A 13,186-nucleotide genomic window follows, 5' to 3' on the forward strand; every position below is an offset into this window, starting at 1 on the left:
CCTATATTTTATCAGAAATATATTGTTGGAAAAATCACATGCAATTACATAATATTGTTACGAACATGAGCAGGGCCACGGCGCACGCAGGTTCTGAGCTGGCTGGCAACCCCGCACAGCCACTGACGTCTCGTGGCTGCCCAACGTGAGACGTGCCTCGTTTATTACAAGGGTTGCCGCTTCCCCTCCGCGACGCTCTGCTTCGGCGACGTTAACCTGACACCTGGCAGCTGTGGGAATTCTGCCTGGGTTGTGCGAGCTCCGACGCCTTTCCCGATAAATCTGGCGGCGACGGCGGCGGCAGAGTGCGGTGACAGAGGTCCACGAGGGGTGCTGTGGCAAGAGTTGCGGCAGAGGTGCGGCCCAGCGAGGTGTGTGGTGTGTAACAACCGAGTGACTGGGGAATAAACATTTTTAAGTGTAATTGATTATTAGGCATTTTTAGAAGATTATTTGTTAGAGAAGTGAGTAGTTGCAATCAATAAAACTGTGTAGTAAAATCTTTAATTGGGCTATCCATTTACGAACCCAGTAGTTTTCCCATGATGATTATTTATTGTTTTTAATATATTGTAACAATATAAACTAAGTCATTGATTACACAAATTATTTTGAAGTTTCTGTTGGCAAATCAGTAGGTTCTTTTGATTGTGAAAATAAAACCTTTTATTGCTAGTGACAAATATTACAAGTTTTCTAACAAAAAAATTACTGTAACCAAACATTCTACTAACACACAGACCTAATTTTTTGATGACGGGACTGGGTTTTCAGCACAATCTACACTAGTAGATTAAAAGCAATGATTTTGCTTAAGCATATTAGGCATGTAATGGACTTCAGGGAAATTTGTAAAAGCATAGATTTTAAAACAATGGAGCGAAAAAGATATAATGATTATGGATGGCAGACATGCTGTGGTGTATACAATGGCACACTGCTTACAGATTTGCTGGGTGGTAGACATAATGTTGTTAATGTGCTTGTGAGACAGCTGAAACACAAAGAATCATAACCCAGTCAAGAAATGTTCCGCAGGAAAAAAATAAAATTTACAGCATTGGTTGAGCTGAGTAAAGGCATGTTGTCTCCACTCCAAATAAAATAATGCATAATGAAGAACCTATACAAATTAATGCCACTAATCAATTTGTGTATTCACTTGAAAATATTAGATGCGATGAAATCCACTGAGAACAGGCTTTTTTGAGGTGCAATTGTGATTACATGCTGCGGACTTCACCGTTCCCAGTGGCTTGATGTCACAAATCTGTTATAAACAATGACAATGTTTTAAACAAGAGGTTTCTCTGCTTTGCTCACTGCTGTATGGCTGTGCAAACTTAGCTTGTAGATCTATGTTTGGCTCTTCAACACCACTTACTTTTCAAAAGAACCAAATATAGGGTTCATCTCATGACAAACATTTTCACAGTGTGGTTCAAAATATTTTAGAAACTAATAATTGCTTAGAAATAACCATTCAATTTTATTTTCTATCATGTTAGCCACTATCCCCATCTGTTACATGCAACTATTGAAAACTGTGATGTATTTATGTATTTACATAGACATAACCACTTAACAAAGAACAATTGTTATATTACAGTATATGCTAAACTATTTCATGCATATGCAGCTTAGTTTATTTAACAAGTTAATACTCATAAGATTATTTGCCAACACAACTTTAAAGAGTTGTCAACAAGTGCAAACACAAACTGGGAGTCCACAATCTTGCCATTGTTAAGAATACAATAAATTGTAACAAAGTTCAACCTTAGAAATTTCAATTCTTACCCCCTCCTGTCACCACTTGGTGAAATAAGAATATACTTTACCTCAACTATACAATATATATTTTTGTAAATATTAAAAGGTAAAAACAGCATTTCTTATAAATGTTATGATGTTAACTTTAATATGCAGGGAAGGTTAATGACTGCTCAAGGTTGAACCTGAGTACCCTCCAGTGCTGCTCCTAGTGGTAGTCCTTGAGGGTAGTTACTGTTCTAGGTCAAATCTGCGCACACGCACACGCTGCTTGTAGTGATACTCCTTGAGATAGGACTTAAGGGCCTTGGGCAAGGGCAGCCGGCCGATACCGTCGTAGCCAGTGCGACTACAGACGACGGCGCGGCACAAGTGCTGCAAAGGGAAGGGGAAGTTGCGGTGTAGCGGCAGCGTCAGCATGGGCTCAAAGAACATGCAGCACGACGGATCCTTGTAGTGCTCGATGAGACCGCACACGGTGCTCGACGAGAACACGCCTGGATCGTGCGAGTCGAAGCTGAAGTGGTGGTTCCACTGCTCGATGCGGGCATGCAGGGAGCGGCCGTACTTACGGAAGCTTACGGAGAAGAGGTACTCCTCCTGGGCAGAGTCGCGCAGCAAGAAGGTGCCCTCGGAGCGCCCCTCCAACAGGCGCTCCGCTTCATAGCGGTCCATTTTACCCCAGTAGAAGGAGCATGCTGTGATCTGCAGCAGGTCCGGTACCAGACAGTGCACGTAGTCCACCTGAGTGTGCACCACTCGTGGAACATCCAGTCGCGAAAACGCAGTCAGTGCCGCCGGATGAATGCCCATGCCCAGGTGTGTCTGGAACAAGGCCGTCAAACTGTCGATGGTGATCTCCTGGCCGGGGCGGAACCCCGGGGGAGGGTCCACTCCTTCCGCTATCTCCCTGGCACGCTCCAGTCGCGCCCTCTCGTCGCAGTCCTCGATGGGGTAGTCGTCGGCGTTGAACTTGGACATGTCTATGAGGTTGTCGGCACCCACCCCCTCCTCCCCTGCGCTGCTGGAGCTGCTGCTCGGAGGGGATGCTGCTCGGGGAGAACACTCCTCGGTGCGCTGGTAGCTGGTGCACACGCACGAGCCACAGCCCGTGTCGGGGTCCGTCGTCGCTCCCCCACCCCTGCCACTGCCTTTCAGTCGCGCGCAGTTGAACTTGAGCACCCAGTTGTTGCGTTTCTTCTTGCCCCCGCCCACGATGGCAGACTTGGCTCGCGACCTTTTTCCGCTGACCAGCGAGAGGCTCCGTGCCGGTCCGTGCCGCAAAGATCCCGGGCCTTGAAAGTCGACATGCTTTCCGGAACATTCGCACGAAGGTATATTCAACCCGGCTTCTGGCACGACGTTCCCATTACCTTCCCGTCGTGCATTCTCCATGCAACTGCTGTAGATGCTCTCGAACAGTTCGTTCATGCCATCCAGTCTGTTAGCGTTGGCTGGGCCACCCGGGCTCACACGTGACACGCTCCCTGCCTCATACTCCTGCGTGCCCTCTCCACTCCCACTTGAAGCACTCTCTTGCCTCTCCATTGCTGCAAAATAACCTTTTAGATTGCCCAACTTCTGGCCCATCACAGTCCCAGCACGGACATGTGTCTGGTCGCTACCGTGTGGCTCCTGCCACGCACGTCTGCAACAAAGCCCGCCAACACACTAGTTAATACAACTGGCAGAGTTTGAGTTTGGCACTTTGTACTAACACAAAATAAACAAACCACACTCTAGCAAAATTAATTTAAACAAGCTTTTAGTTTTTTGACCATTATTTGCATAGCTCTCAATGAAATTGGAAAAATTCACAATTACTTTAAATTGCTTTGGGTCAATACGAAGAAAAGATTAACCTGTTTTCAAACAAATTTTTCTGCTATAACTGCTTAAATAATTTTACAAAAGATTCAGGGTAGTAGCCCAGCACTGGGCACAATCACAAAGGGAGTGGTCACTGGTGTGTTGAAGGCGTGCACAGAACTTCCATAGGAATGAAGCATTTGGGACAGCATGTATCTGTGTAGGTAATGTTCTGTGCACACATAGCAGTAAAACAAAGATTAAAAAATGTTTTTAAGAACGCTTAAGTAATGTCATATTTTTGGTCATGATAATTCTACTAATGACAAGACCATAACTTTCTATAATTTTTCAAGTGGAAAAATATCCCCTGTTTGCAACAACCAGCAGGTGAAAAGAATTAACAGTGCTTTCTTTACTCTGAACACATACATTAAGTGTACCATATTTTCAAGATTGTAGCATAGAGCTACAATGTACAAAGAACTGTAATACTTTGATTATATTTTAGGGTAAGAAGACACGTATTCAAAGAAGATAAAGAAAATAGTACTGAAGCTCTCAAAGATTGTGCCTTTTCATCTGCTTTGCAATCCTGTTCACGAGATTTAGGCTACATTGAGAAAAGACATTTTATTCTCCAAATAGGAGCCGACAACTGCCAGCAATCACATGCACATGCTGCAACACAGCAACTACCCTCCTAGCTTCTGAAACTGTGTTGATTGAGGGATAAGACTTCATTACTTAGCTTCTTTTTTTATGTTTTAAATGTGTTTCAGATCAGAGTTAAGTTTATTAACAGTATATTGTATTACTAGATACTTGCAATTATTCACAGTAACTAAATTATTTTATTTTTATAAAGAAGATTAACTTAATATTTGTATTTACATATTTTATAAACTGTTGGATCGGTTCAGATATGTTTTCATATACCCGTTTTTATATTTTAATGGGTGTATGTCTTTATTTACCAATGCTTGGATATTGAGCGTGTTTTAGAATATTTGGAAGATGCTATAATAATGTACTGGGAACAAAAAAATACAATGTTCCCAAAAATGGTGTCAGTGTGTTAGAGGCAGAGAAGCAGATGTGTCTTTTGTAAAGTGATGTACTTGTTCCATTCTATAGATACACAGTAGTGAAATCACAATGGATTGTGGATGGTTTAATGTATTGTAGTGTATTGTTATTGGATGCAATTTTAGAGATTTTCTGTGATTGAACCAAGGGCATAGCTCCCTCTAGTGAGGAAGGAGGTGAACTCTCTGTTGCCAATGAATTAGTCTAATGTCTGGTCGTGGTAACTGGAAATTGCGTGTCGGGCGATCAATCACAAATGTTTTAAATGTATCAACTTCACTCTTGTGATTCAGACTGTGCCAATTTATTAACCTTTCAGAACAATCGTTAAAATTATTTCAATCAGAGTCATTGGTGAAAGCCCACAACAATGCATAATGAACTTTGTAGTCATTCTGAGGATGAAGTCCTTAGGGTTGTAACGCGAGTTTTAAACAGAAAATTTATTTAGAATATCCTAATGTTTCTACCGATTTTTTTGAAACAGCAAAACAAAATAATTGGAATACTTTTGTGAATAATTTGCAACTGTGTCATAAGCGAGTATGGCCACCATTGTGTGTTTTTGTTAAAAGTGAATTAATCTACAAAACTTATTTTCAAATCTTGTTATTTATCCACAAAAAAATAGTTATTGGATGGTTGTCTTAGTCATGCTCAGTCTGGACTGTTACAATTGGTGCCCAATGTGGGACGGCACAGATCTTACATGCCCTGATAACAATCTTCAAAAATGGCAGGAACAAGATTTAGCTAGACTTCACAGGACAGTGAGAACTTTCCAGAAAAGTACATAACTGTGCCACTACCTGCACACCTGTGGGTTTTCCAGCATTATTGCAATAACCAAAAAATTATTTAGAAGACAATTATGTACATAAAAAATATATTATTTAAATATATACATAAGTTAACATACATTAGTAAATACCAAAACTCGTTGATAGCACTGTAGTTCTCTTTAAACCCGAACACTTTGCTTCTGGAAGTTAACGGGACAGAGTACATGCAATGTTACAAGACTTTTACTTCATTAGGTATTTAAGGTTACAGCATTAAAATCTTTATTTATTTATTTATTTATTTTTTTATTTATTTAATATTTGTTGCATGCCTACCTACAGCTTATGGCCTTGGGTGGTAGGCACGATACAAACAACACATATACATACAGACAGAACAAAACAATACAAAATACAAGACAACAAAACAAAACGATACACACAACATGCAACATTTAATAATTAGTAAATAATTTATTTGTAAATTTTATAATGTAGAAAAAAAGAATAACACAAAAAAAAACTAACTTGGAACAATATGATTATTCACCACAAGAGAGAAAAAAAAAAAGAAAAAATTAAGTTAGGAATAGTTGTATTTTTTTAAATTTAATTTTGCTATCAAATTCAGGAAATAACCTTGCATATTTATTGTAATTTTTAGTTATTCTGTTTAATAGATCATTAGTTTTATTTAACGTACAAAATAGAGATTGATTACGACTATCGAAAGTAGGTATTCTAATTCCAGTGTTGTGAAGAAAATAATTACAATTAATTGTATTTTTGTAACAATTGTGTACAAATAATGCATCTAATACTTCTCTTCTTAATGGTAAGGAACCAAGAAGGGAGTGTAAATCTACATTTAGATTAATGTTACTTTTTAGGTTTATAATTTTGATCAGTTTGAATTGTATTTTATCCAATTTGTCACTATCTGATTTATTAATGTTATTCCAAATCAAAGAACCATATTCAAATTTATATCTCACCAAGGATATATAAAGACTAAGTGTTGAATCTAAATTAGATGCATTAAATGTGATATATTTAATCAACGCTAACATTTTATTAGCATTTGATCTAAGTGTTTCAATATGATTGTGAAATTATTTGAGATAACATTCGGTATTACCTGGTTAGGTTAGCGACATTTCAGTAATTTAAATTTTAGCTGCTTTTCCATTGTATTTATGTATATATTTCAACAATGATGTTCTAGAACACTACACAGACATTACTCTATTTCCCCTGTAAAGAGCATTTCAAAATTCCTACTGGAATCTTAGAAAAATTTTATAAGCAAAGTGGTGCATTAATGTCAGTATTACCACATTTACTTACCCACCTCCTACATAGTTGAGTGTTCTTTCTTTTTTTATGTTTAGTGCATATTTAGTGCATACAAATCTCAATAACATTTTTAACTTAAGGTTATTGTAAATATTACATGTTTTGCATAATCAGTAACGTAAAATTGTGTTGTGCATTAATTGCGTAGCCAAGGCTGTTTTCAAAGCGCAGGATTGTTTAATGTCAGTAGATTTAAGCCGGGGCCAAGCAAACAAATTAGGAAGGAAAACAACTTTTAAATGCGCTTTTTCGGGAAAATAGAGGAATATTCAGGGTGTTTACCAGATCTAGTAAATTAAATTTCCTGATTTTTCCAGGTTTTCCAGGTCTAAAACTGAACATTTCCAGGTTTTCTGCAACACAATTACGAAATTCCACGAAACTGAAAAAACTGCATAACAGTAGATTGACGGGTTTCAAAGTATTTCAACTCACTTAAATTAGTAAAAAAAATACCTTCTTCCAGACGTGGGAAAAGTGACTCAATTGATGGCAAATAAAATATGATGCTACAAATATTTCAGACACTTACTTTAGCAAAAACATAAGTAAAAGGAAGCTCCCATCAATTTCGCAGTGACTCAACTTTTGCGTCTATTGCACTTGTTCAGAACGAGCCAAATCCAACACTCGAGCCATATTCAACTGCAAAGCCTTGATCTCCTCTTCAACTCTTCTTTTTCTGCCTTCTTCTTGTCTGTAGCTTCCTTTTCTTTTTGTTTGTTTGCAGGGCTTCCTTACGCCTACAACTAGCATTTATTACATACTGTAACATGGACTTGGTGATATCAACATGCTTTACACCTCCAGAAAGTTGAACAAAGTCGTACATCTGTCTTAGTGCTATCAGTATTTCTTCCTGCAAGTTTTCAGTCAGCAGATTAGAATTTACTGAAAATCCTCTTTCCAATAATGCATTTCCATGGGAAAGTACCAACATCATCCTCACAAACTTAAGAAGGCCTGTTTTGGCAGCTACTGTATGTGCCTTAAGAATGAGCATCCACAAGTGATCAAGGCACCAGTCTTCTCGAGAAAAAGACGAGAACAGTGCTTCAGAATCTTCCGAGGAACATACCAACTGATATGATCACTCAATGTTGTCAGCTTCTTGTCCTTATAGCCACTTGTTTTGAAGACAACATTCTAAACTGTAATTCACACGCTGTTTCCTCACACCCTAATTTAAAGCCACAGACGGACATAAGCAGGAAATTCCCTTGGTAAGTTTGTACTTCAGGGGACTTTTGTCTTTAAGTTTTTTTTACCATAACCTTTAGACAAGTCCTAACATCATTTTTCAGTAACAGGACAGACTTTACTGGTACTTTCTCTTTCTTAATGGCATGGCGTACTGCATAACCCAACTTGATATTGTTAGCAGTCAATAGATTTTCCTGGTTATCTACATCCAATCGAGATACATTGCATTTCTCCCTAAAGCTCTTCAGTACCTCTGGTTTCAAAAACTTTCCTGCCAAGCTAATAAAATGTCTACCAGTGAATCATAGAGAAAAGGTGACATGGGTGCTTCACTTTGGAACATTGTGAGAAACAATTCCAGCTCTGATGCCAAAGAGTAGAAGAATGTCAATTTTACTTCTAGAAGATTATCTTCAAGAGCACTTTTCACTACACTGAAAAAGAGAGATGAAATAGAAACTTCACTAACAAATTTCTTTAAGTGGGGTAACATTTTCATGGCACGCTCAGCAACTGCAGTATTCCATCTGATTGCACAAAATTTCTTGGAAAAAAGCTCTGATCCAGTTATTCTAATGTAATCTGTCCTCCTTGCAGGTAGGTACATGCATAAAAAAATAGTAACTGTGCCTCAAAAAACTAACAACGTCCAATTGTATAGCAGAAATTCCAGTTTTGAAAGCACCATGGAACGTATGAAGCCCACACCTACCAATTTCTAGCAACAATGGCGAAACTTCACCAAAAGTGTCTGTGATATGTATTTTCAAAGCTAACAAAAATGCCTAGTTTACATTGAGGGCATCCATAGATACTTAAAATTAAATGCACCTGTCGGTATAATCAGAACGTGGGAAGCACATACTGCAGCACGTCACGTCAGCAGGATAACAGGCCAGCTTGAACCAGTTTGTATCACGTGATTTAACGCCACTTCCGAATCTGATGGTAAATAAAAGAAAATGGACGTGGGAACTGTTCGGTATTTTCCATTCAAAAATAAAAAATGGGACGCGATACACTTGATGCTACGTCAATGCAAGCAGATCAATAAACAAAAAACGTATTGCAAACTACATACAATCTACCAAACAAAAATTCCCTGATTTTTCCCTGATTTCAATATTCCCTGATTTTTCCAGGTTTTCCAGGTTTTCCAGGGTCAGTAGACACCCTGAATATTTGGTGTTCTAGAACACAATTGTCGGAATATTAATCCATTTTTTTAAGTAAAAGCCACTAACTTTAAATTTACCAACTTTTCAAACCACTACCAAAGCCAAAAATACAAAATGCACAGTCGGACAACCAAACAATTTGATAATTTAGCAAAGTTCGTCGTTTACTTATACAATAAATAAACACTATCTGGAATAAATTTAACTATAGACTATTTTATGTTGATCATCTAAATTTTAACTTACATCACCAACTTATTTATTTATATATATATATCTGTGTGTGTGTGTGTGTTTTGTAGGGCACTTAAGGCACCTGTTGCAAAATGAATATAACAAACAGTAATTCAATATACAAAAAAAAATTCTTTTAATTTTGTGCAAATGAAATTTTTTCCAGAGATGTATTATGTAGCAATGAAAATCACTCTTCTATTTTATGCTAATGAATTCTTTTCAAGTCAAAAAGATAAATTTGGTTAGTTAAATTGATTTTCAGCAATAAATTGAAAATGTACTTTGTGAAGTTAATACATAATTCACCAATGATGTGCATGAAAAGGGCTTACTGAATACAGAGATGTAGGCATTGAAGTTAAACTTCTCTACTGGCTTAATTATACGTCTTTTGATACAACAAATTTACTACATTTAACACAGAGACTTGTCAGTGGCCAATACATGGCAAACTAAGCCATGGGAGGCTACTTTATCACTGGAAAATGTTGAAATTATTGGCCTTGTCAAAATATGATGCTACGCCCCCATGCTGGCCAAGATCTCAACCAGAAATTTAGCAACTTCGACAATTATAAAATTTTAATCATCATAAAAAATATTATCTTTGCACCACAGACTCGGCAGCAATGCTAGGAAGGACCACCTTAGCAAAGAGCAATTAAAATGTTACACAGTACGCACTTGAAAACAGAATTCATGCAGCCTTACAGAATCATTGATGAGCATTAATTAGTAATTACATAAATTAGTAAAAACAACATATTAACAAATATGAAATAATAAATCTATGCCATATTTGGAACATTAACTTGAAACATCACAAAATATAGCAAAATCATTGAACATCACATTCAACAAGAACATGCTACTATAAAATAATGATGTCTCAGGTAACAAAATAATGCTATTATTGCTTCACCCTTGTACATAATAATTAGAAGAAAAAAAGTTTGGAAGCAAACAAATGATATTTATAATTTTATTTTATACCTCATTCCTATTTATTCAATAATCACCCAAAATTCATAAAACTGTGCAATTATTTAAAAAATGAGGATTACATTTTCATACTAAACATAAAAAATTAAAGCTAAACCATTATAATATAATTATGATTTGATTTCCAACTTGCAATTGGGCTTTTCACCCAAAGGTAAGTTGTTCTCCTCTCTCATTATTCCCTTCCCCATTTAGACATCTACGGGCCCTTGAATCTCCCACCCCCGGCATTCCTTAATCCAGCCCATTCTACTTCCTCGCTGTCGTCACTAGGCAGGCATGCCTCCAATCCCTCCAGAGCATACCCACCTCTGTGTACCCAGTTCCCAGCTGCCCCGGCCACCCACTCCCTGATCACCTTTCCACCCTTCTCCTCCCCTGCAATTCCTTAGACACCGACATACTGTGCATTTCCCTCTCTTGCCCTTCCCTTCTCAACCACATGCCCATCACCCCCCTCGCTGCACCTCCTCAGCTCCCTTATTTCAGTCTCCAGGCAGGGATCCCAGATCACAGCCCCATACTCCATCACTGGCCTGACCCTGTCCCGGGGACCTCCTACCCCTGCCACCCGCTGCAACTGTCCATCCCAGGACACTCCTAGGTACTTGTACTTGGCCTCCTCTCTCTCCTGCCCCTTACAGCTATACACTTCCTCTTCCTCTTCCTCGTGAACCTGACCCCTTCGTCTTTCCAACATTCAGCGACATCCTGTCACAAAGCCATCTTAATCGACTTGTCCAAACAGGTTCGGAACAAACAGTATTATGACCCACATGTTAATAAGGAATAGAAACCACGTTTAAATGCTAAACTAATAAAAAAATTGCTTTCTACACATCTAAAACTTACACTGCAGGTCCACATAATTTTACGTCAAGCAAAAGGCAAATGTAGAGCTTAAGAATCGACGATCACGGTTACAACATACAGTTGTCATTATCCAAAATAAAAAACATGTCACTAGCAAACACAAAACATTTTTAATGACAAATTTTTATGTTTATCCACTTCGTAATTTTCCCAACACAAATCAATTCAACCAGTATCAGAAAACTTTACGATGGCACTTTTAGATACCAACATCAAATATTGTAGTAGGACAATATAAGAAACTCGGGCATATTAATAAGACGAACGCTGGTGACACCCGACTACAGAGATCCTAGCGGCCTAGTCTGAAAAACGCCCGCGAAATTCTAATTTCCTAGTATTGCAATGGGCAAACTAGCAGATTTTCTTTCGTAGTTTGAAATCTTGTTGTTGTAGATTAATGAATTAATGTTTGTATGAAAATAATTTATTTATAAAACAGTATTACATAAAAAATAATTATTTAAAATGATTAAAAATTGCATTATGTAACTTTTTTTTCTTTCATACTAAGTGATTAAATTTATATTGGTTTCTATAAAGGTTCTTCAAACATTTTCCATCTTTTTCTTCAAAAATTAGATCTAGCCAATCATAATATTCTTCTTAATATAATTCTTCGTTAAGGGGTAAAAAAGTTATTGGGAATTGTTTTAAAGAATCTTATGTCAACCATGACATTTATCATGTTTTGAAGGTCGAGGGTGCAATATTTCATTAAGCTCCGAATAAAACTTTAAATTTGACTTCGCCATGTTATCCCTCCCTCGTTGATTTATGCCCGGCTGCCCAGCTGCTCTTGGTAGAGAAGGGTTCGGCCAGATTGGCCCGGGAGGAACCAGCTCGAATATGTAATTATTAAAAGCCTGTGTTAGCAGAAAGTCTGTTTTATTCGCACAGAGACTCTTTACATGGGGCTGGCCCGGCTCTGCCTGCGACAGTCTGAAGCTTTGCACAGCAACGCGAGTATTGTTCACATACTCCACCACTGACACACTGTCCTGCACAAACTATATGCAACACTGAAAATCTAACTGTAAACCCATATATGTACAAACTAAGTGGAAAAGAGAGATAACCGTTCCTTGATAAAGTGTGCAGTCCTATCATTGGCCTCTCCCTGTCCCACGCTAACGTGCCGGTAATTTGCAGTCTAACCTGTCGCTGTCCGCATGCCGCAATTTGGCCCGTGCCTGCTGCTTGACCTATTGAGCTAACGACGCTGCCCGACCAAGCTCGCTCCCAGACCAGGGCACTGTCCCCAGTAGTCTGGAAAGCCGTTGCCGCTCCCCGCGTCGCAACATTGGTGCCAACGTATGCGCTGCCCACCTCGGTGTCCTGCATGGCACATCTGTCCACCGTTAAGGCCTGTCAGCGACTGCCACTCCGTGCTCTGCGCGCGACTAACTCTCTCCCCCCTCCCTCGCATCACGCACCACCCCTGACGTGTCGCAGGCAGGAGACCGTGACGCGGTCGCCCAGTGAACATTGATTAACACAAACCCTTCAATATTAATAAATACACTATAAAAAGGAATTAACAAAGAATATTTACAGAACTATTACAATTATTAATTAATACAATTATTTACACCACCGCCGAGTCTTCTCAAAGGAAATTCCTCTCTTCGGCCGTTGGCCCCCCTGCCGCGCGAATCTTCTCCCACCCCCCCCCCCCCCTTTCCTGCCATAGCTGCACTGCACTGCACAATATGGCGCACTCGCGACACAGGGCAGGAGAAGGCATAGGCTGCGGAAACTAGGTAGACACTTGGGTCGGCGTCAAACTTCTATAAAAAATGCAAACAAACAAAATAAACTCTTCTCTAAATGCACTATGTAATCGACGACCCCACACCAGCTGCTGCAGGCGCACGTGACATA

The 13,186-nt window shown here is 38.9% G+C and overlaps 1 protein-coding gene across 1 annotated transcript; it reads right to left on the reverse strand.

Annotated features, from left to right (window-relative positions):
• Window positions 1–864: 864 nt before the first annotated feature.
• Window positions 865–11,607, reverse strand: LOC134530730 (suppressor of cytokine signaling 5). Its single transcript, XM_063365854.1, has 2 exons — window positions 11,282–11,607; window positions 865–3,421 (listed from the first exon to the last, which is right to left on the reverse strand). Exon 2 carries the CDS (start codon window positions 3,361–3,363, stop codon window positions 2,005–2,007), a length of 1,359 nt encoding a protein of 452 aa, XP_063221924.1. The 5' UTR covers window positions 3,364–3,421; window positions 11,282–11,607; the 3' UTR covers window positions 865–2,004.
• Between the last annotated feature and the right edge of the window lie 1,579 nt (window positions 11,608–13,186).

The sequence above is a fragment of the Bacillus rossius genome, chromosome 1 (assembly GCF_032445375.1).
Source record: "Bacillus rossius redtenbacheri isolate Brsri chromosome 1, Brsri_v3, whole genome shotgun sequence".
In the NCBI taxonomy this organism is placed as follows: domain Eukaryota; kingdom Metazoa; phylum Arthropoda; class Insecta; order Phasmatodea; family Bacillidae; genus Bacillus; species Bacillus rossius.